The 22,642-nt window shown below is 40.2% G+C and overlaps 1 protein-coding gene across 1 annotated transcript; it reads left to right on the top strand.

The window, feature by feature from the left end:
* The first annotated feature begins 4,729 nt into the window (after positions 1-4,729).
* Positions 4,730-21,036, top strand: dnmt1 (DNA (cytosine-5-)-methyltransferase 1). Its single transcript, XM_030057876.1, has 34 exons — positions 4,730-4,922; positions 5,522-5,564; positions 5,957-6,064; positions 6,157-6,400; positions 6,529-6,601; positions 6,749-6,833; positions 6,939-6,979; positions 7,056-7,110; positions 7,215-7,298; positions 7,997-8,106; positions 8,778-8,896; positions 9,055-9,147; positions 9,244-9,395; positions 9,486-9,673; positions 11,396-11,579; positions 11,938-12,035; positions 13,332-13,482; positions 13,576-13,691; positions 13,787-13,988; positions 16,290-16,423; positions 16,519-16,698; positions 16,808-17,017; positions 17,104-17,296; positions 17,700-17,790; positions 17,908-18,048; positions 18,195-18,477; positions 18,604-18,745; positions 18,871-19,037; positions 19,145-19,322; positions 19,501-19,696; positions 19,813-19,976; positions 20,263-20,379; positions 20,561-20,654; positions 20,741-21,036. Exons 1-34 carry the CDS (start codon positions 4,876-4,878, stop codon positions 20,776-20,778), a joined length of 4,521 nt encoding a protein of 1,506 aa, XP_029913736.1. The 5' UTR covers positions 4,730-4,875; the 3' UTR covers positions 20,779-21,036.
* Positions 21,037-22,642: the final 1,606 nt, after the last annotated feature.

Here is a 22,642-nt window from a genome sequence, read left to right as displayed (position 1 = left end):
CTTTTCCTACTAAAAGGGAAAAGATCCTGTTTCAAAGGAGCGAGGTGGGGGATCGGGGTGGGGTCTTCCTTCATGGTGGGTCAGCCTCATCCTCATCCTCTGAAGACCTGCAACATGCAACTTCCTTTAACTTCCCTTAGCTGTAGGAAGTCCTGTTTTTCATAGTCTAGTTCCTGTTGTTCAAGATTAGTCTCACCTTCTTCCTGTAGACACACACACACGCCTACATATACATACATACACATCTAAAAACTCTCTTCATCACAGTGTTTTTATACAGGTTTTCACATCTACACAGCCAAGTAGAAATGGTAGAAAAGCACTTTGGCAGCTTTGGTGGTATCTGCTTCCCCCCATGGTTTTTCAAATGGAGACACATTTTAGCCAATGTACCTATCACATTGTTTTGCCTAACTCTGTATGATTTTTTTATGATAAAAATATGAATAACTATGTATGTTTGTAAGTATGTATGTATGTATCTATGTATCTATGTACAGTATGTATGAAGTGTGTTATTGTATGGAATGTCTCGTGTGCAATAGCCTTGTGTGTCCAGTAGCACGCTGTGTGTTAAATCGGTACAAACACTAATATAGGTACATAAACATTTTGTTAATTGCATTCCCTTTTTATAAAATAAACGAAATACCAAAAGAACCCAGTGTGTGTGAATGCGTTGGACAAAGTAAGGCTCTGAATGAATAGCACTGCTGAGCTGTGAAGTCTCATCCAATTTTAATTGCAGCTGTAGGTTATCTGCAGGTCCTGAGATGCCTCCCTATTGTGCCTCCAACTCTGAAGCATTCAAAAAACAGCATTTAATCCAAACATGCTCTGACAAGGTCAGGAAAACACTGGCTTCAACATGAAACGCTTGAAATGCTCTATGCAAATGCGGCTTGGCCATTAATCATGGCATACTTACCTAATAAAACTGTTATTGCGTAAAGGCTGAAGAGAAGGAGGGTTATGATGGGAAGCTGGGCAGAGGGCAAGAAGGGAGAAAACATGGTTTAGCAAAGAGGAATGGCTATTTGTAAGTTGGTTTGTCTGGGAGAAGCATAAAGAAAGGCCCTGGGAGAGGTTTTTGGCTCAGGGGGAGACTCGGGGTGAGGGGAGAGGCTGACTTAGTGTGGCCTTGGGAGAGTCGGGCCTGGTTCCTGTCAGACGTCCAGGATTCCTGGGTGGGAACATTGGCTGAATCAGCCCCAGGAGGCTGCGCTGCTGGGAAGTCTGCCAAGTCTTTCCAGAGGCCTGCAGGATATGACATCAGACTCAGAAACCTGTAGCTGAAGTATACAAAAAAACATTAAAAGCTAAAAGCATATTAGAGAGATGTGAGTTTAATCCTGTAAAAAAAAATGGTACTTGTCAATGTGAAAAACTTCAGAAATGAATATCTGTCAGAACTTAAAAAAAAGAAAGAAAAAACAGTGGTGCTCTTTTAAGTAGCTCTATTATATTATTTCCATTAGCTGATCTAAAAGTGTGTGCATATGCGCCCACACAAGAGCTATAGCCTTTATCTCCTTGCTGCAGTGAGTAATCTAGGAAATAATCTGTACAGTCTTTCTGTGGAAAAAGTTGACTTCAAAATTCATGTAGGTGTAGAGTTTGCACGTCAGTGAGGAAACAGACTGTAAATATGGTCCAGATAAGTTTGCATACGACGTGACAGGAAAATAATTCAAAACCATAACTTGCTAAACTGTTAAATCAACTTGACTAAGCCACAGACTCCTGCTCTCAATTCACTTATGACATAGCACCACCTTGTGGTGATTTAGGCATATAGTTTTTAGGGATTGATGCACATTATACATTTTTCAGAGCTTTTGAAGAAGGTAAAAAAGAAATCCTGTTTCTGATTGTTACTCCCATTGCTTGTTAGTTATCATTGTTCGTGGCTTTCCATTAATTTTGTGACTAACAATGTCACTGAGCAATACACTGGATTCAAAGTATACTGTCACATTAACAAACAATCAAAGATTTGAAAAAAATGAATGCATAAAATAAAGTGGAAAAAGAAGCTCTAAGATTTTTGCATTTTTATTCATTAAGTATCTACTCTATCCTGTCCTACTTTACCATCACAAAATATCGTATACATCATTCTATTACTCAAAATATTATTAGATTTCAGACCTCACAATATTGAATCTAGAACTGTTACCCTATGCTAAACACATTACACCCCCATTATGCCCACTAGCACAATATTAAATAAAAGTCTTTCATTATTTGATAAATGCAGCATTTTTTTCTTTGTTTAAATAGGTGTATACAACTGCATGCAATAACAGTGTGTAGAATCAAAGCTCTAATCCAGTCCAGTGTGTGTCTGTGAGTGAGGGGTGTCTGATCTTGGCACAAAAGACTTATTTCTTTTCACAACAACATACATCTATCTAATAATGCCTTACAGGCCACTTGAAGTAGAACTGAGGCCTGTTTGTCCAAACCTCAGCCAAGAGGGGAAAAAATCCTGTTAAACTGCAACCTAATTTTGATTATTAAAATAATGCCTGCCTTTAACGCTATTCAGTTTGTTTGTCAAAAAAAATCACAGCAGCTTTAATAAAAACTTTACCTCCTCCTCATGAGGAACTTTTTTACATCACTCTGATTTTAGAGTTCTGTTTGGCATCTTAACATCAGCTTTCCTTTCCAGTTACACCAGCGTGAGACAGAACCCAATAAAACCGAAAATCAACACCTAATCACAGCAATGTTACGTCTAACTGCATAACTTCTCATGGTTTCTGCTCTTGTAATACTTGCTGCAGCTGAATCTTAACATTTTACTGCTCTTGTGATTTACTTTGCTGCACTGTAACTTTAAAATGACAGCAGTAAGTTAAGTAGAAACCACAGAAAGTTTGTCTGGTAACAATCTTGCCTTAAATTCTGGAGCAAACACATCTATAGGCTACCTATTCAATCATTTGTAAGCTCTTGAGAGATGTAAAATGATCTTCCACAAACTCCTCAGCTAACCTCGGCATAGATCTTGTAAGTCTCTGGATCTCTACTAGAAGGATGGAGCACCATTCCTCCAAAAACACTGTGCATAGAGAGGGATATTATATTTAAGTTGCATGCATGCATAATGTGTTTTTGAGAATTCAGTGACGCTGGTCTACAGAAATGTGGAAAAAAGTGATGTGGGCAGAAGAGTCATCCTTCACTATATTTTAGTGAATACCTCTGAACATGTGGGCAAGTGCATCTGTGGCGTCCACCAAGGATATGCAAAAGGAAAATCAGTGCAGTGTTATAGTGACTGATCACTTTTATCTTATCATGAAACATTTCTATCCTGATGGGAGTGGTCTCTTCCAGGATGACAGTGCCCCCATCCTCAGGGCAGTAGGGCTCACTGAATGGGTTGATGGGAATGAAAATACAGTGGTGGAAAAAAGTTTTCGGACACCCCATGCATTTGTGAAATATTGCATTAACAAATCACTCTTAGGTCTTCAAGTGCAATTTCCTTTAGTACAGTCACAGCCAAAATACTAAACAAATCCTAAAAAAAGCCATTAAAAACTTAAAATTGATTGGTTCCATAAAAATACATAAGACATTTTGAGTATTGGGTCATTTTGGTACCAGTGATGAAGGTCGTTCTTTTTATTAAAAGACCCAATTTTTGTTGCCAAGCTTCGTGTCTATATAAAGCCAGCACATTTGAAAGTTCTTCAAACACAAAAATGGCTAAAACAAGGAACGTAACACAGGAAACACACCTGAAGATAAAGATTAAACTGTCAAGAATTTAGTTTTTAGTTTTTCTTGTAAACAATAAACAAAAAAAATATAATTTGTACTTGTTTGTATCTGTTTAATGCAGCCACACCTTTTGAAACACAAAAAAGATTTTTCCACAAATATTTCATGATAATATTTTTAGATTGTGAGATTGTGTAAAATTTTAAGGGTGTCCGAAAACTTTTTTCCACCACTGTATATAAATCAGTATGCTATGGCCCTCACAGTCATCAGATCTCAGCTCAGTTGCCCATTTGAACACCTATGGGAGATTTTGGACCAGCCGTGTTAGACAGCACTCCCCACCACCACCACCACCATCATCATCAAAATGAAGAAATATAGATGTATAGGAGAATGGTGCTCTATCTCTCCAGAGACTCATGGTGGCCCAACTCCTTATTAAGTCACTTAACATGGATTTTTCCTTTAATTTGCCACCAATCAGTGGCTCTTCACATGATCTGCCTCAGCCCAGTCACGCTTTTTCTGTATTAATGTCAGTTCACATGGTACAAAAATCTACTTTTAACTGTGCATGTTCTGCAACGTTTTGGATGCTCCTGTCAAATCATTTCCCAGCCACTTTCCCAGGTTCAGGTTGATCTCCACCACTGCCTGTCTGCAACAATGTGTCTCATTAAGCAGTCATTGGTCAAACAATCAAACGCTTCCGCTTGGTCAGCTGCCTTGTGCATGTCGTAGAGATAAGGGGTGGTGGTGTTTAGTGTGCAACTCAGAGAAGATCACCCTGTGCGAGAACACAAACATGATAAAACGCACATGAAAGTGAACTTCATCCGGATATCAGTGTGTGTTTCGAAATGTAGTTTATGCAAACGCGGGGGGGGATATTAGACCCCGGAGTAAAAAGTTTCCCCATAACATCACTATGTTGGTATGGTCCAAAATACCCGGGTTTCAGCGCGAAAAGACGGCCCGCGCGCCCGAACTGCATATAGCATCCATTGCAGGCAACACGCCAGTCCCTGTACAAACCAGCTGCTGTCAACCGACGCTGATTTTAACGCTGTTTTTAACGAGTTTTAACGGCTTTTTTAGCTCTTTTTGTCTGCCACGGTTAGATAGCCATTTGCAATGCCAACCAGGACCTCCTTGTCTCTGCCAGAGGATGTCAGGAAAAGGTATAGTAACCTGGATGCTAATGATGCCTTTGATTGTTTAGCGTGCTGCTATCATCTAACGCCACCACAACAATAACAGCAGCGAACACGATTCATGTTTTTCGACTGGTGCTGCTTGCGCCATGTGGTTGTGCAACTTGGACGGCATTGGTTTTTTTACATAACATAAGCGTTGTGTGTGTGTGTGTGTATGTGTGTGTTAGCCAGCTGTAGCTAACGTTAGCGTGCTCCTGCTTGACATTTCAGGACAGAGTACATTGAGAGTCAGCGCTGTCAGTTGAACTGTTACCGTTAGCTTGTTCACGTTAGCAACTTAGCCCGGCTATGGAAGCAGCGACGCTGGAGATTTGGCGCCACTCAGGAAGTTTTGTTATCCAGGTGGCTGCTAGCTCACCGCCTCACCACATACATTTGCAATAACACTGACAGCCGTGTGTTTGTGCTTATTTTTTATTTTTTTTTCTTCACAGAAGAATGGTTAGCTAGCTAGCCTCACAGTAGCATAGTTTGATATGTTTTGTAGAGTTAATTCACTGTCTCCCAGTTTTTTTGTGTGTGTGTGTGTGTGTGCCCGTAAATGACATGTTACGTTTCCACAGGCTGCAGGTGTTGGAAAAAGACGAGGATGGCTTTTCAGACGAGGTGGGTTTTTGTTTTTGGAAAGCTGTCTACAAAATCATCTTCAAGTGTTGCTCCAATCAAGTCATTAGCTGTAATTGCTCATGGCTTTTCATTCAGTTTGGGGCTAACAGTGCTATTGAGCATCATACTGGATTCTCACTATAAGTCACATTAACTAGAAATGTAAATAAATAAATAAAATAACTGATACTACTTCCAGTGAAACAGGACAATGTTTGGATTCGCTGTCACAAGTTAGTGTAATAATGACCTTGTGTCTGAGGTGCTGGTTGCCATGTCAGGTTATTTTGTGTTTTAACCAACAGTTAACATTTTCCATGTAGAGTTTTTGCCATTTTTTTTAAAAGACAGGCCTTTCTGAATGAATCAATCCGTTATCAATTCCACTCCAGGATCGTGTGAAGGAGAAGCTCAGGTTGGTGCAGGACTTCCTGCATGTTGATGCTCAGGACCAGCTCAATAGCCTAAAGGAGAAGATGAACACTTCAGAAATCTCAAAGGTCCGTGACATGTCTTTGATTTCTGTGAATGTTCATAATCCCACCACTTGTGACCCTCATTGATCCTCATGTGTGCCATGTACTCCCATCAGGAGGGCTACCTCTCCAAAGTAAAGGCCTTACTGGGAAAGGAGCTGTGTGTGGAAAATGGTTCACATTTTGGTGGAACGGAGCAGAACGGAAAAACAAATGGTTTTACTACAAATGGTTCCCACAAAGATGAGGATGGTGGAGATGTAACAATGGACATCCAGGAGGAAGCTGATGCTATGAAGTCCCCATCTGCTCCCAAAGGAAAGAGTGGGCGCAGGAGCAAGGCAGACTCTGAAACTAAAAGTAGGGTTGAAAGAGTTTTTTAATGTGTGCCAACTTAACAGCTGCATTCAAAGACAGAATGGAATTGAACACAAATGTAATAAAATGGTTGGGAAATAAATTAAATTTAGTTGTTTTCTGTGTTGTAGAGTCCCCGGGCAGTGCCAGGGTCACAAGGAACAGTGGGAAACAGCCAACCATTTTGTCAATGTTCTCCAAAGTGTGAGTGTGCTGGGGTTTTATCTCTTGTATTGTGCCGTCTTGTTCATTTTGTCACATCCTAGAAAAGAACCCCTTCAACTTTTTCTTTTCTGATAAGAGTGAATCTCTCTGCTGCAGAGTAAACTTACTGTATCTCCTCCTTTGCAGTCAAAAGCGCAAGTCAGAGGAGGTGAACGGAGAGACTACAAATGGACAAAAAGAACTGAAGAAAGAGGAGGAGGATGTTGAGGAGGTGAAACATTATGAATGTACCAGTCACTTAAACATTACGAAGCCATTTAACAAAAAAAAAAAAAAAAACTGCTTCATAACTCTGGTTTGTTTTTGTTTTGTGTAGTCCCGGGAAGAGAAGCGTCTCAAAGTGGATTCAGATGAAAAGTAAGTCTTTTGTTACTTCTGAACAGTGGTGATACCACTCAGACAATGAGACACTCTAATATTTCTGTCTTTGTAGCACTGCTCCAGAAGAATCAAAGAGTGAGATAACAAAGCCAGTTTCTGCTGCGAAGGTAATGAGTTGTGCCGTGAAAGTAAAGTTCCCCTGTTGTACACATTTCCCGTCTGCATTGTTTTCTAATTCTGACACTTTTTACCTACCTTTTTTTTATATCAGACGCCACCCCCCAAATGTCCAGACTGCAGGCAGTACTTGGATGACTCAGACCTCAAGTTCTTTCAGGGGGATCCTGATAATGCGGTGAGAAACCATGTCACATTCATGGTTATTTAATAATGGCAGTAGGGCTGTGCTTGACTGAGTGCTGAGACTGGTAAATCAGGCATGAGGCAATTAGAGCTGCTTTGAAATGAACAGCTGTTACAGAAAATCAGTCCTGTGTCTTGATTAATTAGCCATCCAATGCTCACAATCATCATGGACATGCTGTAACTGTGGACTCGATTCGAATTGCTGCATCCCAGCATTTTCTGTAAAACCTGAATCAGTTTTGTTGGTCCCAGTGTGGCTGGTACTTGCAAATCCAATATTGATTAGTGGAATACTCTGGCCTGTATCCACTTTCCCAGCTTGAGGACCACCTGCTGTCCTTTCTCAAAAACCTGTTTAAGATTATCTGTGGAGTCTTGGTCAAACAGCTTCAGTCACACTTGAGCAGTGACAAATAAAGTGGATAATGTGAATTTGTCATTGTTTAATTGAACCTGAAGGCTCACATTTTTTTTATTGTGATGTGAAATAAACAAATCAAATGTGAGTGTTTTTGTCCTTGACTTGAAAATTTGGATTATACTACCTCCTCACATTTTTTTTCAAATAATAGTCTAAGTGATACTGTCTGTTAAATGCTTTTGAGTTTAGTAATGAAGTTTTGATTTTAACTCTGATGTTTCTAATGGCTCAAACCCTTAAATCATCTCTGTTCTTTGAATCCACAGCTGGATGAGCCAGAAATGCTAACAGATGAGCGTCTGTCCCTGTTTGATTCTAATGAAGATGGATTTGAGAGCTATGAGGACCTACCGCAGCACAAGATTACAAACTTCAGGTGAACGGTGCTCCAGAGACTAACAACCTGATTCTTGAGCATTTTGCATCAAAGGTCAAGGGGACATACACAGGTGGTTGACAGCCTATAATTGACAGAGCTCTGTCTTATTGGCTGAAGACCCATGCTGGTTCATCAAAATTTAAATTAAGTAGTTAATCGTCACTCTTATACAGAGCTAAACAAAATGGATGAGTAGGCAGAGATTCAGTGCCAGGCTCATATTTTGGCAGGTGAGTGTTTTCATTACAACACTTCAGGTCTTTTTTTATAGATGACAGTTGTGGAATTTATTACATTTGGGCAGTTAATGAAAGACTTTGGCAAACAGGCGAATGCAATGCTGAACAACTAATCTTGTACAGCAACATTGCAGAGTGGATCTCTTCTTCTTGACCCCATATCGGCATCTGGCTCATTAACCTGATTATTCCACACCTAATAACTTGAACTAGAGCAACAGTTAATGTTGCACTGCATGTGTATTTGTTATGGGTGCAGCATTTTTTTTTTTTTTTTGTATTTTTTTTCCCTAGTTTGTCTCTAACACTAAGGGCACCATGTCTCAGCTATAAATAGAGTGATTGCCCTCATCCAACAGGAGAATAATTGGGTGCTTTTTTGTAGCATCTTGGGTCTTGTCAACTAAAATATTAACTACTGTTTTGCAGCGTGTACGACAAGCGGGGCCACCTGTGTCCATTTGACTCTGGACTGATTGAGAAGAATGTGGAGCTCTACTTCAGTTGTGTAGTGAAACCCATCTATGATGACAACCCATGCTTGGATGGTATAAAATAAAAAAAAAGTTTTTTTATTTTTACCTATTTATTTTATTTATTTATTTTTTACCATAGGGAGCTACTTTGGCTTATAATGACTCTTTTAGCCAATGCAGTCAAGCAGAAGCCTTAATAAGTAAACTTGTGTTTTCTTTTTTGTTTTCAGGTGGTGTTCCTGCCAAAAAGCTTGGACCCATCAATGCCTGGTGGATCACTGGCTTTGATGGGGGAGAAAAGGCTTTGATAGGCTTCACTACAGGTAGCAAAGCTTATTTAGTTCCTGCTTCAAATTATAATTCAGTTTAAACTTTCGTTGTGTACAATGTGCTAATCCTAACCCTGTCTCAATACACAGCTTTTGCTGATTACATCCTGATGCAGCCCAGTGAAGAGTATGCGCCAATCTTTGCACTGATGCAGGAAAAGATCTACATGAGTAAGATAGTGGTTGAATTCCTCCAGAAGAATCCTGATGTTACCTATGAGGATCTCCTTAACAAGATTGAGGTGAGGACTTGTGAATATTGGCAAAACCTCAGTTTGACTCTGCACCACATGGCCGCAACGCTGACCAACTTCTGTTTTTCTTTCCCTCAGACAACAGTGCCTCCTGCAGGGCTAAACTTCAACCGCTTCACTGAAGACACATTGCTGCGTCATGCCCAGTTTGTGGTGGAGCAGGTGGAGAGCTATGATGAGGCCGGAGACTCAGATGAGCAGCCCATCATTGTTACCCCTTGCATGAGAGACCTAATCAAGCTGGCTGGAGTCACTCTGGGGAAGAGGTATGGCTAAGAGACGTTAGGATTCCCTACACCTGCCCTCTATAATGGTGGCTGCCTTGTTTGCCGCTGGATGTTCGTCTGAAAGAACTTAAAGTTGTAGAGCCACTGTATCCAATCATGAGCCGTTGAGGACAAAGAGTATGCAGGTTTCCATTCTCGCCAAATGACATGCTCTTGCTTCACCAATTCGTACAGCTTCAGCTGAAATGGGGGAAGCTATTTGTGAAATCAGCTGCTTGTAGTATTTGGTAAACCTTGATCCTCTTGGTTCTGAATGGCCAATAGACATTTGAAATGGGCTTTTATTGCACCATTCATACTAATGGCAAGTTGTAGCCATATAAAAGTGGAAATTTGGCGTTGGCCATACAAAACTGCAAGCAGTGTATGTGCCACATATTAAACTTTGAAACACCTCCAATCTCAGTTTCAACTATTTATCTAGCAACAACTCCTTGGCAACACAAATGCTTCAGGGTTTTGAATTTGTCCATTTGACTTTTTTTTTTTTTTTTTTTTTTTTTAATTTACTCTTTGATTTATTTATTTTGCCTTATGTTCATGTATTCCTGCTCCTCGCTCCTTGTTCTCCCTAATGTCTAACATTCCTCTGACATTTTCTAATGCAGCATGCTGCTGTACTGGTAGGTAGGCCGTGTCCTGAATGCATCCTTAGCTTGTTTTGTGGTGTGTTTAGTGTGAAGCTTCTAGAGGCCATGTGGACAACAGGAACATCCTACCAGAGTTCACGCTAGAATTTGAATACATTTAAAATTTTTTTTTCTTTCTGCTGGACGTTGTGGTTCAATTTCAGTTTGTCTGGCATATTCTTGGAATTTTAGTCATATTACCTTATTGTGTGTTGCTTAATGTAATCATCGTGGCATAATCTCTGCTCATTCAATACTAGGATACATATTTTTTGTACAGAAATATGCAAGTATAAAAAGGCTGAATTTTGGTCAGTTAGGGATCTGAGGGGCACAACACAAAATGTTTGTGAATTAATTATGTCTACTGAATATTTGTTAACTGGCAGCCTGCAAATCACCAGTCATGCAGAAAATTTTCCAATATTTCCTGTGCATACAGATTAAAATAACATTTACAAATGATTCTCAGTTCATGAGAATGAACCCTATAAGCAGTTGGTGGAATTAGTAGCAGTTTCCGAAGGTAATTGGTGATCTCGCTGCGCAAACTATTTCTAAATTGAAAATCTGTTTGAGGAGAGTTTAGAGGAAGACAATTCAGTTCAAGGCTCAGAGTGACTTCCAGTGAGGCAAAACTTAACACAATTTAGCACACTCTTAATATATCAAAATATAGGTGATCTCTAGGTGAGCTCGCTTTTAGCCTTCAGGAGGTAGAAAATACCTTAAGGTTTGGCCAGATAAGATCAAAGCAGAATCTCTAAGCTTTCAGTCTTATATTTTTGTGGGTTATTGTTTCTTTGCTGCCTGGAATGTCTGGGAGGAATTTGCTTTTTTCTGATTTTTCATTTTATTAGCTAATTGCCTCTAACGCGAACTCTGCATTCTACATCGTTATCGTGTGTCTGGTTTTGTTTGCTTGTTTCTCATGTTGCATGGCTCAGTCACCTGATGCTGTGATCGGTTCAGGGCCGGGAACTCAATATTGCCATCCCTCCGTATATCATCAGTTGTAGTTGTATCAAGCAAAATACACCATTCCTCAAGGTCCTCTTAATTCCCTTGACAGGAGAGCTGCCAGACGACAGGCCATTCGCCACCCAACCAAGATAGAGAAGGACAGTAAGGGACCCACTAAAGCCACAACCACTAAGCTGGTCTACCAGATCTTTGACACCTTCTTCTCTGATCAGATAGATCAGAATGATAAAGAGGCCGGTGGTGTCAAACGGCAGCGCTGTGGTGTTTGTGAGGTGAGTTTAGTAATTCTTAAAATAAGAGGGTGCATGCAGTTTAACACAGGCTACCTCACATTTACTGTCTGTATTCACTTTTCAACTTCATCAATTTTAACAGTGGAAATATACTAACTGCTACCTGGTCGAGTCACTTTTTATATGGCACATTTAAAAATAACAGGAGTTGACCCAAAGTGCTTTAAAATTGTGGCAGAAGGATTAACAATACAAATGTATGTGATTAAAAAATGTATTGCATCGAAACCAAGACAAATGGAAAACACTAGAAGAAATTCTAGAAATTATATACGAGTGCAGTTAGACTGCAAGTTTGTAAGTCCTTTTCCATAACCTGGCTTTGTCCTGTCTTTAGGTTTGCCAGTCTCCTGATTGTGGCAAGTGCTCAGCTTGCAAGGACATGATCAAGTTTGGAGGAAGTGGCAGAAGCAAGCAGGCTTGTCGACAGAGAAGGTGGGCAGTAGGGTTGTGCATCTCTAGTCTTTGGCTGATACGATACGTGTCTTGATACACTGACAACGATTCAGTACATTAAAGATACATAAGCAGCAACTACCGATACGATAAGATATGATATGAGTCAACCCCTAGCCGCGATGCAGTGTGATTTCACAATTTGAGTCAACAAAGTGATTTGATGCATTATGATGATGCAAAGGAATGATGCTATGCAATCCAATGAGTTTTTTATTTATTATCCAAATAATATTATGACTTTTCACAAAGGGCCCTTGTTGTACAAGTCATGTACAAGTGTTCTGTCTTTCAAGTTGACATTATAGCACACTTTCTCTAACACTGTAAAGCCAGATATCTTTACATATAAAGAAGGCTGTAGTTGTTTTTTTTAGTCTGTGAGCAAGTGGAACTGTTAGCCAGTGGGCCATTTTTTATAGAAAAAAAAAAAAAGAAAAGTTGCAATACTGTGCTCACCACTCTTGGGGCTGTTAACCCGAGATGAATCAGAACATCAGGCGTGGGGAGGCTGGGGCACTGGCAAAAGCCTGCACATTCACACCATGTCACAATCTCAAGTGTGTAATAAGGTTAGTTGTGCTCTCTGTGTACAGCAGCACGGCACATTTTGCAGATTGCATTTAATTTGTCAAGATGTCAGTCTCTCGTAAAATCATAGTGTTTCCAAATGTTCGATTTGTAGTCCGCTGGTGTGTCTATTTGTTTCACCTCAGCCATCCTCAACATGAGCTTTTTTTGTGACACGCCCCTAATGCATGCTGTTGGCATCCACTCCATGACGTAAGGTAATGTAGGAGAAATAGTCCATATTATGAAATTATTGTATGTGTCATTTGTAAGTAAAAGCATAGAACATCTAATTATTAAATGAATTGGATTTTAGAAGTGCAAAGATGCAAAAATTGATGCTTCTGGATTTCATCCAAAAATTGTATCTATTCATGACCGCTCAATGGACACACTTGCATTGTGCCCGCTTGTCAGTGTATCATTACAAATCGGTTAATCTTGCCATCCCTAGTGGGCAGATATTTCAATAGTTTGGCCAAGACAGCATGTTGACTGTTAAGCCCCTTTTAATTGCATGGTCACAAAACTTGTGATTGCAAACGTGTGCAGTTTTGTTTGCTTGATTTGTGTAATTAAAGGCTGAACCTTGGAACCACCTCATCATGGGCTATAAAAAAGCGCTGTAGGAATGGCATGCGAAACTACTTTTTTCTCACCCTTCACCCCCCTTAGCATTTTTTAATTATAAAACCATCTGTTTAGGTGCCCCAACCTTGCAGTTAAGGAGGCTGAGGATGATGAGAATGTTGAAGAGGAAGATTTGCCCTTGGACAAGACCCAAAAGAAGGTGTCTCAGGTCAAGAGAAAGAAGCAGACCCAATGCAAATTGACATGGATTGGAGAGCCTATTAAGGTATGTTTCCTCCTCTGTAAATTTGTAGAAAAATCTAGTTTGTCTTCAATGCCTGAGACCACAACTTATATCCTGACACACACCCCTCCCCAGGCTGAGGGAAAGAAGCAGTACTACAAGAAGGTCAGTTTGAATGATGAAGTGCTGGAGGTGGGCGACTGTGTCTCTGTTTCTTCAGAAGATCCATCCATTCCTCTCTACCTGGCAAGGTAAGTTAACATTTTCCAAAAGGCAGTGTTTGACCAACATTTTTTCACAGTTGCACTGGTTCACTGGGTTCTTGCTGATGCATTTTCTTCTGTAGAATCACGTCCCTCTGGGAGGATAACAATGGGAAAATGTTCCATGCCCACTGGTTCCTCCGTGGCACTGACACAGTGCTGGGAGAGTCATCCGACCCACTGGAGGTCGTCCTTGTCGATGAGTGCGAAGATATGCAGCTCAACTATGTTCTGGGCAAAGTAAACATTATGTACAAGGCCCCGTCCAACAACTGGTTCATGGAGGTAAGAAAACTGTCAAGGCTGAGCACACATTAATTGGTTGGTGATCGTTTGTCAAAATTTAATTATAATTGAAATTTATTTGGATAAATCCCCTTGATGCATCATCTTATTTTTGAGGGGGTCCAGATATATATAAACAAACATGGACTCAACAGTACACAAAAACTGAAACCAATAGACAAAAACAAAACAATACAATGACAAATAACAAAACAAAAAACAAACAAAAGACAGCCAACAGTTAAAATCATGATGACATTAGGACAATACAATCATAAGAAGGCCACAATGGCCAACACTGAAACAACAGCAAATAATGTGTATGATAAATTCACCAAATCAGAAAGATCATGCAGCTTCAAAAAAAAACAAGAGCAAGTGAGAAGATAAAGAACTCTTAAAAATAACAAGCGATGAAATAGATCTGAGGGCTGTACTACGAAGGAGGCTCAACATACCCAGGCTTTGTGTTCACTATCAGGCTCAACAAAACCTAAAGTTCTAGTCAAAGTTAAGTGGTATCACGACGGTGGTTATCATCAAAGTTTGTTAAGTCCGGCTGTCAGCTTTGTGCTCTGTGTGCGTTCACATAAAAGGGGGCGTTTTGGCGTCATATGATTCTACTTCCGTGAAAAATGGACCGTTAACGGGCTGCATAGTTCACGCAAGAGGAGCAGCTTGTCCTCATGGAAAGCTATGAACATTTTAAAAATAAAATTGGCAGAAAATTGCTGACCGAGTGAATGCATAAGTCAACACTGACTCTCATGTTCTATATATTCATTCGGTATTATGAATTTTAGTTTAGAAATATGTAACTTCAGTAGCTTTATGGGAGTGTTGCCTAGGAATTGGAGGTAAAGCCTGAGGTTAAGTCAGGTGACTGAAGGTGTGTGTGGGTGAGTCCAGCAGTGTCGGACGGAGCAGGCGGTGGTTACCATGGTTACATGACAATTTTGACCACTATTGACGCTGCTTAGAGCTACTTGTCAGTAGTTTCAGATAATTGTTCGTTACATTTGAAGTTTAACTAGAATTATGGAGCCATTTCTGTTGTTTGTTTGCTCCTTTTTTGTTAAATCTTTTTTTCTAATTTGGAATAAGTGGCGTTTGGAGTGCGTTTGAATCACCACGGACTGCTCCCATCCAACATCACCTTCAGATGCCGTGACAGTCACCGTTGTAAGGGCTTTCCTTTAAAAAAGTAGGCTGATATAACAAAGTCTGTGATACAAAGGAATATTTATAACAAATGTGAAGTCTGTGCACCACTAATAGTAGGTATACCTGCATTGTGCAGGTATACTATTAGCGCTCATAACCTGGTCCCGACCAGGTTATGAGTTAAGCATAAGTTACCATGGTGATCTAGCCGGGTTAAAAGAGAGCCACCGTCGTGATACAGGAAAGCCTGGCTTTAGACTCAACATACTTCGCTAACCCACTAAACCTGCTTCGTAGTACACCCCTCTGATGTTATCAGTTAAGTTATTCCAATCTGTTGGTGCTTTAAACATAAATGATCTCTTGCCGAATGATTTATTGACACTAGGAACAGAAAAATAGAGATGGGTAGAATGTCTGATACAATAATTTGATGTATACAGTATAAGAAACTGCTGTAAATAAGGTGGATAATTAAAATAAATACATTTATATATAAGTTGTAACCAGTGCATATCTCTTCTCACATTCAATGATGGCCAGTCGAGTCTGTTATACATTGTGCAGTGATGGGTGAAGTAAGGGCAACCAAGGACAAATCTACAGAGTCTATTATAGGCTGTGTTAAGTGAAGCAAGATCTGATGAGCTTATGAGCATTTTGATATGACACTTCCAATCATGGATTATTGTGATATCAGTTGAATGGCAAGTTTCTTGCAGACATTGAATGTAAAACAGTTACTGGAGCGATATAACATTAATACCAAAGTTGACTCTCCGTAGAACATGATTTATATGAAGTTTAAAAGTAAGTTTTTTTTTTTGTTTTTTTTTATGGCAAAATACAGGAGCCACTTTTTTTTTTTTCTTAAGGATAAAGGTTAAGTTTGTGACACATGGCATAATAAATGATGTATTGTAATGCTACAGAGATGCCATGACCTACAAATCATTCTCTCCAGAAACAAGAAAATGTTTGGTATAGGCCCCAGATGAAAAAGTCAGCATTTTAATAGGTCTTAGTACAAATGAAAAATTATAATGCAAAATTTAATGCATGAATCATATTGCAATATCAGGAAAAAAAAATTCTACCAAATACTTCACCCCTATTCCAATGTTAATTATGTTTCAGGGTGGAATGGATGTTGACCTGAAGGTGATTGACGATGATGGTAAGAGCTTCTTCTATCAGTTTTGGTATGATACCGAGTTTGCCCGCTTCGAAACGCCTCCACCCTTCACACCATCTGAGGACTGCAAGTACAAGTGAGCACCATTTACAAATCTGTTTGTCCTCAAGTTTCTTATGTGCGTGAGTATGCAGTGTTTGAACTTGTTTGGGATGCTCATGATTATTTTAGGTTCTGTGGCAGCTGTGCCAGAACTAAAGAGCGAGAAGACCAGGAGACTCCACGTGCATTTGAACGCCTGGAGGATGGCGACCATGACTCAAAGACCCTGTACGCTCTGGCCTGCTTCAAGGGTGAGCAGTTCAGGGTAGGAGACAGTGTCTACCTACCTCCTGAGGCATTTACTTTCAGGTGAGTGTAACCCTAAAGTCACCGGCTTTTTGAAAGCTGAATTTGTAATCCATTCAGTTTTGTAAAACAGAGCAATGTAATTGAATCTGTTTGTCTGTGTGGCTCGTAGTGTGAAGGCAGCTAGTCCAGTGAAGCGATCCCATCGGAAAGAGGACGTGGATGAGGATTTGTATCCAGAGTATTACAGGAAGTCTTCAGACTATATCAAGGGATCAAACCTTGATGCCCCAGAACCCTTCCGTGTTGGACGCATCAAAGAGATCTTCTGTCAAAGACGTGACATGACAGATGTCAAACTGCGAATCTATAAGTTCTACAGGTAAACATTCAGACTGACTGAGCAATCAAGTCATTTTTGTTGTGACCTGGATTCAAACTCACTGGGCGTTTTCTCTCACACCCCAGGCCAGAGAATACTCACAAAGGTGTCAAAGCCAGTTATCACACAGACATCAATCAACTCTACTGGAGTGATGAGGAAGTGACAGTCAGCATGTCAGAGGTGCTTGGCCGCTGTCAAGTAGAATATGGAGAGGACCTGAATGAATCTGTGCAGGACTACTCTAGTGGTGGCCCAGACCGCTTCTACTTCCTTGAGGTAAAACTGCTTTATATTAATAAATACTAAACTACAATATGCATATACATTGCTGATTTTAGAATTTCATGGATAGTAACAGAAGAAAAGTAAAATTACACTGACTACACTCCCTTTCAGTAAATGGCATTTTGCAGTCAAATTATAGTCTTTTTAATTAACCATACAATTTCAGATTTATTTGAGAAATGGCAGTCAATTGTGAAATACCTTAATCTTTGAAGAAAGTGGAACAAAGTGAAATATGTTTTCAAAAAAGTGTAAATGCTGATATGCTGTACATCAGTTAATTTATCAAAGAGGTTATTGTGCAAAACCTGGCCATTAGGATTTAAAAGCGTGCGCTAAATTGAAAGACGATGCATTTGTCAGTGTGATGGAATATTACATTCTTCACCCATAGGCCTACAATGCCAAGTCCAAGAGCTTTGAGGATCCACCAAATCACGCCCGCTCTGCTGTTCACAAAGGAAAAGGAAAGGGCAAGGGAAAAGGTAGAAAACAGCTGATTTCTAAGTTTTTTTTTTTTCTTCCAATTTTTCAGTTTTTTTTTCCTTAATCTAATTGATCCAAAAGGGGGTCTAAGCTATCTGAAATCTTATTTGTGACAGGTAAAGGCAAAGGGAAGGCCTCAGTTCCACAGGAAACACAGGACTTGCCAAATGAAACAGAGACATCTAAAGTGCCTAAGTATCGCACACTGGATGTGTTCTCCGGCTGCGGTGGACTCTCTGAAGGCTTCCACCAGGCTGGTAAATACTCTCCTTTTGCAACAATTATGTTTTACTCCATTGTTTCAGATGTGTTGTTAGATCCATGAACTTTGCCTGAGTAGCTGAGCCTGCAGTTTGTGACATCTCTATTCTCAGTGTTGAGTGACTGCTGTGTTTGTCCTCAGGTATCTCTGAGACTCTGTGGGCTATAGAGATGTGGGACCCTGCAGCACAGGCATTCAGGCTCAACAACCCCGGCACCACAGTCTTCACCGAGGACTGCAACATCTTGCTGAAGTTGGTCATGTCTGGAGAGAAGACTAATTCTCTTGGCCAGAAGTTGCCACAGAAGGGTGACGTGGAGATGCTGTGTGGAGGCCCTCCCTGCCAAGGCTTCAGTGGCATGAATCGCTTCAACTCTCGCACTTATTCAAAGTTCAAGAACTCACTTGTGGTCTCTTATCTGAGGTATGTGAGCAATGTGGCTCATTTTACTTTGCTGTTAAAGTTGCATGATTGTTTTTCCTCAGTTAAGCCATGCAGTTCTGTTATTTTTGAGGTATGGTATCACTAACAATTTATCCCCTCTTGCAGTTACTGTGATTACTACAGACCAAAGTTCTTCCTGCTTGAGAACGTGAGGAACTTTGTCTCATTCAAAAGCTCCATGGTCCTGAAACTGACTCTACGCTGTCTTGTACGAATGGGCTACCAGTGCACTTTTGGTGTCCTTCAGGTGGGCCTGCATTAATCACATTTCCTTCTGATTTCCTCTTATTGACATGACTTCTGTTTATCTTTTGGGCATTTGAAACCAACTTGATTCCTAGGTGAAATGCAACAGTTGTGCTGTCCTTTCAGGCTGGTCAGTATGGTGTTGCCCAGACTCGTCGCAGGGCCATTATCCTGGCTGCTGCTCCTGGAGAGAAGCTGCCCCGCTATCCCGAGCCTCTGCATGTGTTTGCTCCCAGAGCGTGCTCTCTGAATGTGGTGGTGGATGAGAGGAAATACGTCAGCAATGTCACACGGTAATGAATGGGTCCTGACGTCTGTATGAAAACTACTAAAATTGCGCAACACACTCCTCAAATGCATTGCAACATAGTCTGTAAGCCAATTTTCTGTCTTCTCACAGAGGAAATGGAGGTATCTACAGAACTATCACTGTCAGAGACACTATGTCTGATCTGCCAGAGATCCGCAACGGAGCAGCTGCCTTGGAGATCTCCTACAATGGAGAACCCCAGTCTTGGTTCCAGAGGCAAATCAGAGGAACACAGTATCAGCCTATCCTCCGAGACCACATCTGCAAGGTCAGCCTGTAACCTTGTATCTTGGTAGAAGTGATATTAACATGATGCAAATTATTTGTTTGGGACTAGAACGACATTCGCTCATCTGTTCTTCCCTAATTGACAGGGGAAATATCACCTTATAAGTGCTTTTTCCCTCCCTCTCCCCTAAAAAGTCTGAATCCTTCTGTATTCTCAGGACATGAGTGCTCTGGTTGAAGGTCGGATGCGTCACATCCCGTTGGCTCCAGGGTCTGACTGGAGGGATCTGCCCAACATTGAGGTTCGGTTGAAAGATGGTACAATGACCAAGAAGCTTCGTTACACACACTCTGATAAAAAGAATGGACGCAGCAGCACTGGCGCACTAAGAGGTGTTTGCACTTGTGCAGGAGGTATGCAAGTTTAATTTACTACTTAATGGAAAGTAATAGAAATTGTATTGGTTGAATGAGCTGTGGCCTGGTGTTTAGATGTTTCTAATGATTGTGATGCTTATACATTGCTTTAGGGAAGCCATGTGACCCTGCAGACAGGCAATTCAACACCCTGATCCCCTGGTGTCTGCCTCACACTGGGAACCGCCACAATCACTGGGCTGGACTCTACGGTCGACTGGAGTGGGACGGCTTCTTCAGCACCACTGTCACCAACCCTGAGCCAATGGGCAAGCAGGCATGTCATGTTTTTAGAGTTTCTATAAAATCATTACCAGACAAAACCTTTAGGAGAGTAGAGCCTCTGAAAGTGTCTCAATGAGGGGAATGAAGAGTTGAAAGCATTAAATCAGATGAACAACTTGTGGTTTAAGTATTTAGTAGATGGGACAGAAGCTCAGTCCATCCACTAAGCCCTGTCTGCAACAAAATGTATATCAGGAATTAAGTCTGCTCAAATTTATTATTTTTTTTCCATAGATGGCGCTCTGCAGCCACTGAACTAAACTTTGTTTTATTTCCAGGGCCGTGTTCTGCATCCTGAGCAGCACAGAGTGGTGAGCGTGAGGGAGTGTGCACGCTCTCAGGGATTCCCTGATACCTACCGCTTCTTCGGAAACATCCTGGATAAACACAGACAGGTGCACTTCTATCAGCTAACATTTGGCTTGTGGTCACTCTATGCTCTGGCAATGTAGCAAATGATTGTACTTTATTTTACTTTGAAACCACAAGCAATTTGCACCTTTCCCAGCAAATACAGAAGTAACGTTTTGTGAACAGTTGTATATTACAGTACTGAAAATTGAATTGTTTTCCCAGGTTGGAAATGCTGTGCCTCCACCTTTGTCCAGAGCCATTGGGCTGGAGATCAAGAAGTGTGTCATGCAGAGAATCAAAGAAGAGCAGGCATCAGGTAACTCCTCATTTTTGTGTTAATCAGGAATAATTCATAGGCGTAATTCACTGGAACATGTTAATTTACCAGTTTTGTCTCTGCAGAGAACGTGAAACAAGAGAAGATGGAAGTCTCAGATTAATCCCTTGTTGCCCTCCTGTGTGGAATCAATTCCTCAAATCCTGATGCTGAGGCATCAGGCAATCATGATTTTTAATGGGCTGGTTTTGAGCCGTGTCACTCAAGTGGCCACTCTGGACATTCTGTGCAGTACCATTCCGTGTTTTCAGTTTCTAAATGTGGTTTTAACAGTGTAATTGAAATGTTCACATTATGTGATTTAAATTGTATGTAGCTTTTATATGTTGTAATATTTTAAATAAAGCTCTTATCAAATGGATTGTTGGACTGTACTTCATTAACAGGACAAACATGGTGTAGGAAGTGATACTAAGGTTGGTTACTTGACTTTACAATTGTACTTAACCAAAAATGGTTATCCATATTTGGTATGGGCCTTGTCAGCTTTTTTTAAGTTGTGGCTGTATCAACTAAGACCACATGTTGCACTTGGGAATGTTTGCTGACTGCTACTTATTCTAGCAGTAGTTCTGGCAGTTGAGTCAATATCAATATAGGGTACCATTTGGTGTCCCGGGCAGAAATCACTCACTTTTCATGAAAAATTTGCAAAATAACAAAACTCTGAGGGTTTATTATAAATGGCCAAACATTTAAACACACATTTGTACAGAGATACATCTTTAAAAGGGTGTTTTTCATATTTTTTTTTTTTTTTAAAAAAGTTCTATGATTAGATGCATGTGATTTTGCCATGTCCCAAACTCCTCTCTACTAACTTCACTGAGTGAAATAAGTAGATAAATGATATACAATGTACAAATCTTTTACATGCTCTTGTTGCTCTCATCAAGTACTTGAATAAGATGAGTCAATTGGATCATTTATGGTCTAATGTCATAATAATAAACGTTTTGCATGTGTCCCTGGATTTGCTGTCCACCCCATCATTAGGTGGTTACTGCCACTATAAGAAACCCCCCAAACCCCAATCTTAATGTGTCCACCCTGTCATTGCAAAATATGAATCTATATAAATGCTTTTCAGAAATTCAAAATATTTGTTAAAGTATACCCAGTCACCTTCCTAACTGATACATGTTGCTAGCTAATGGCCCAACATGTGCTCATTAAATGCTAACTTCAGCCAAAAATGTCCTCCCTGTCATTGTCCACCCCGTCATCAAGTCTAGTTTTATAACAGTTTTATAAGTTTTTCAGTGTTCCAGAAGTCAAGTGGAGGACAAAACATATGCAGAGAAAGAAACCATTTGAAAGGATACCTATGTTCATACTTTTCGTGGTAGGCCTACATTTAGGGACAAATGGTTTTTGTTTTGTTTATATCAATCTTGTTTTTTCATCTAGTTGAAGGTTTTATTTATTTATTTTGCTGTTGTAGAGTGTTATTTCCAAATGTAGCCTACCTGTTCACAATTCAAAATACAGTAGGTGAAAAAAGTCATGTTTTGACAAAAAACATTTGTTGACAAAACCATAACATTGTTTCCTTTAAATATATATGGGGCACTTCACTATTGTCCACCCTGTAATGCCAAGGTCACATTTTGCAATTCGCTTGTACTTTCTATGCTTGCAGTCAATTTATAAAAGGTGCAGGAGCTTGACCAACATGCATTTCTAACAGCTTAAGGTCTACTTTATACAGTGGATATGGAGTTCAGTGGAAAATCTCATCTTTTTTTGTGTGACATTGGGAAGTCTCAATGGCACTCTATACTGATATTGACTCCTGTTACTTTTAAAAAAAAAAAAAAAAAAAAAGTTTTCCATTTGTCTAGCACTAACTTTCAAAAAGTGCTATTTAATAAAGCTCAGCTTATACTTTGGGATAACACAGTAAAGCTGAACAAGAAATGCTTCTGATTCAGAAGTTAAGGCAATACTTCAAACGTGTGGGGGGA

The sequence above is a fragment of the Myripristis murdjan genome, chromosome 8 (genome assembly GCF_902150065.1).
Source record: "Myripristis murdjan chromosome 8, fMyrMur1.1, whole genome shotgun sequence".
Lineage (NCBI taxonomy): Eukaryota > Metazoa > Chordata > Actinopteri > Holocentriformes > Holocentridae > Myripristis > Myripristis murdjan.
The sequence above is the reverse complement of the archived record's forward strand: the minus strand, read 5'-3'. Positions and strand labels throughout refer to the sequence as shown.

Bases quoted from the DNA above. Each gene is read 5' to 3' on its own strand.
- dnmt1 (XM_030057876.1), top strand. From the start codon at position 4,876: ATGCCAACCAGGACCTCCTTGTCTCTGCCAGAGGATGTCAGGAAAAG. The intron at 7,299-7,996 runs GTGAGAAACCAT...TTGAATCCACAG, and splicing joins AGGGGGATCCTGATAATGCG to CTGGATGAGCCAGAAATGCT. The intron at 17,018-17,103 runs GTAAACATTCAG...CTCACACCCCAG, and splicing joins CGAATCTATAAGTTCTACAG to GCCAGAGAATACTCACAAAG.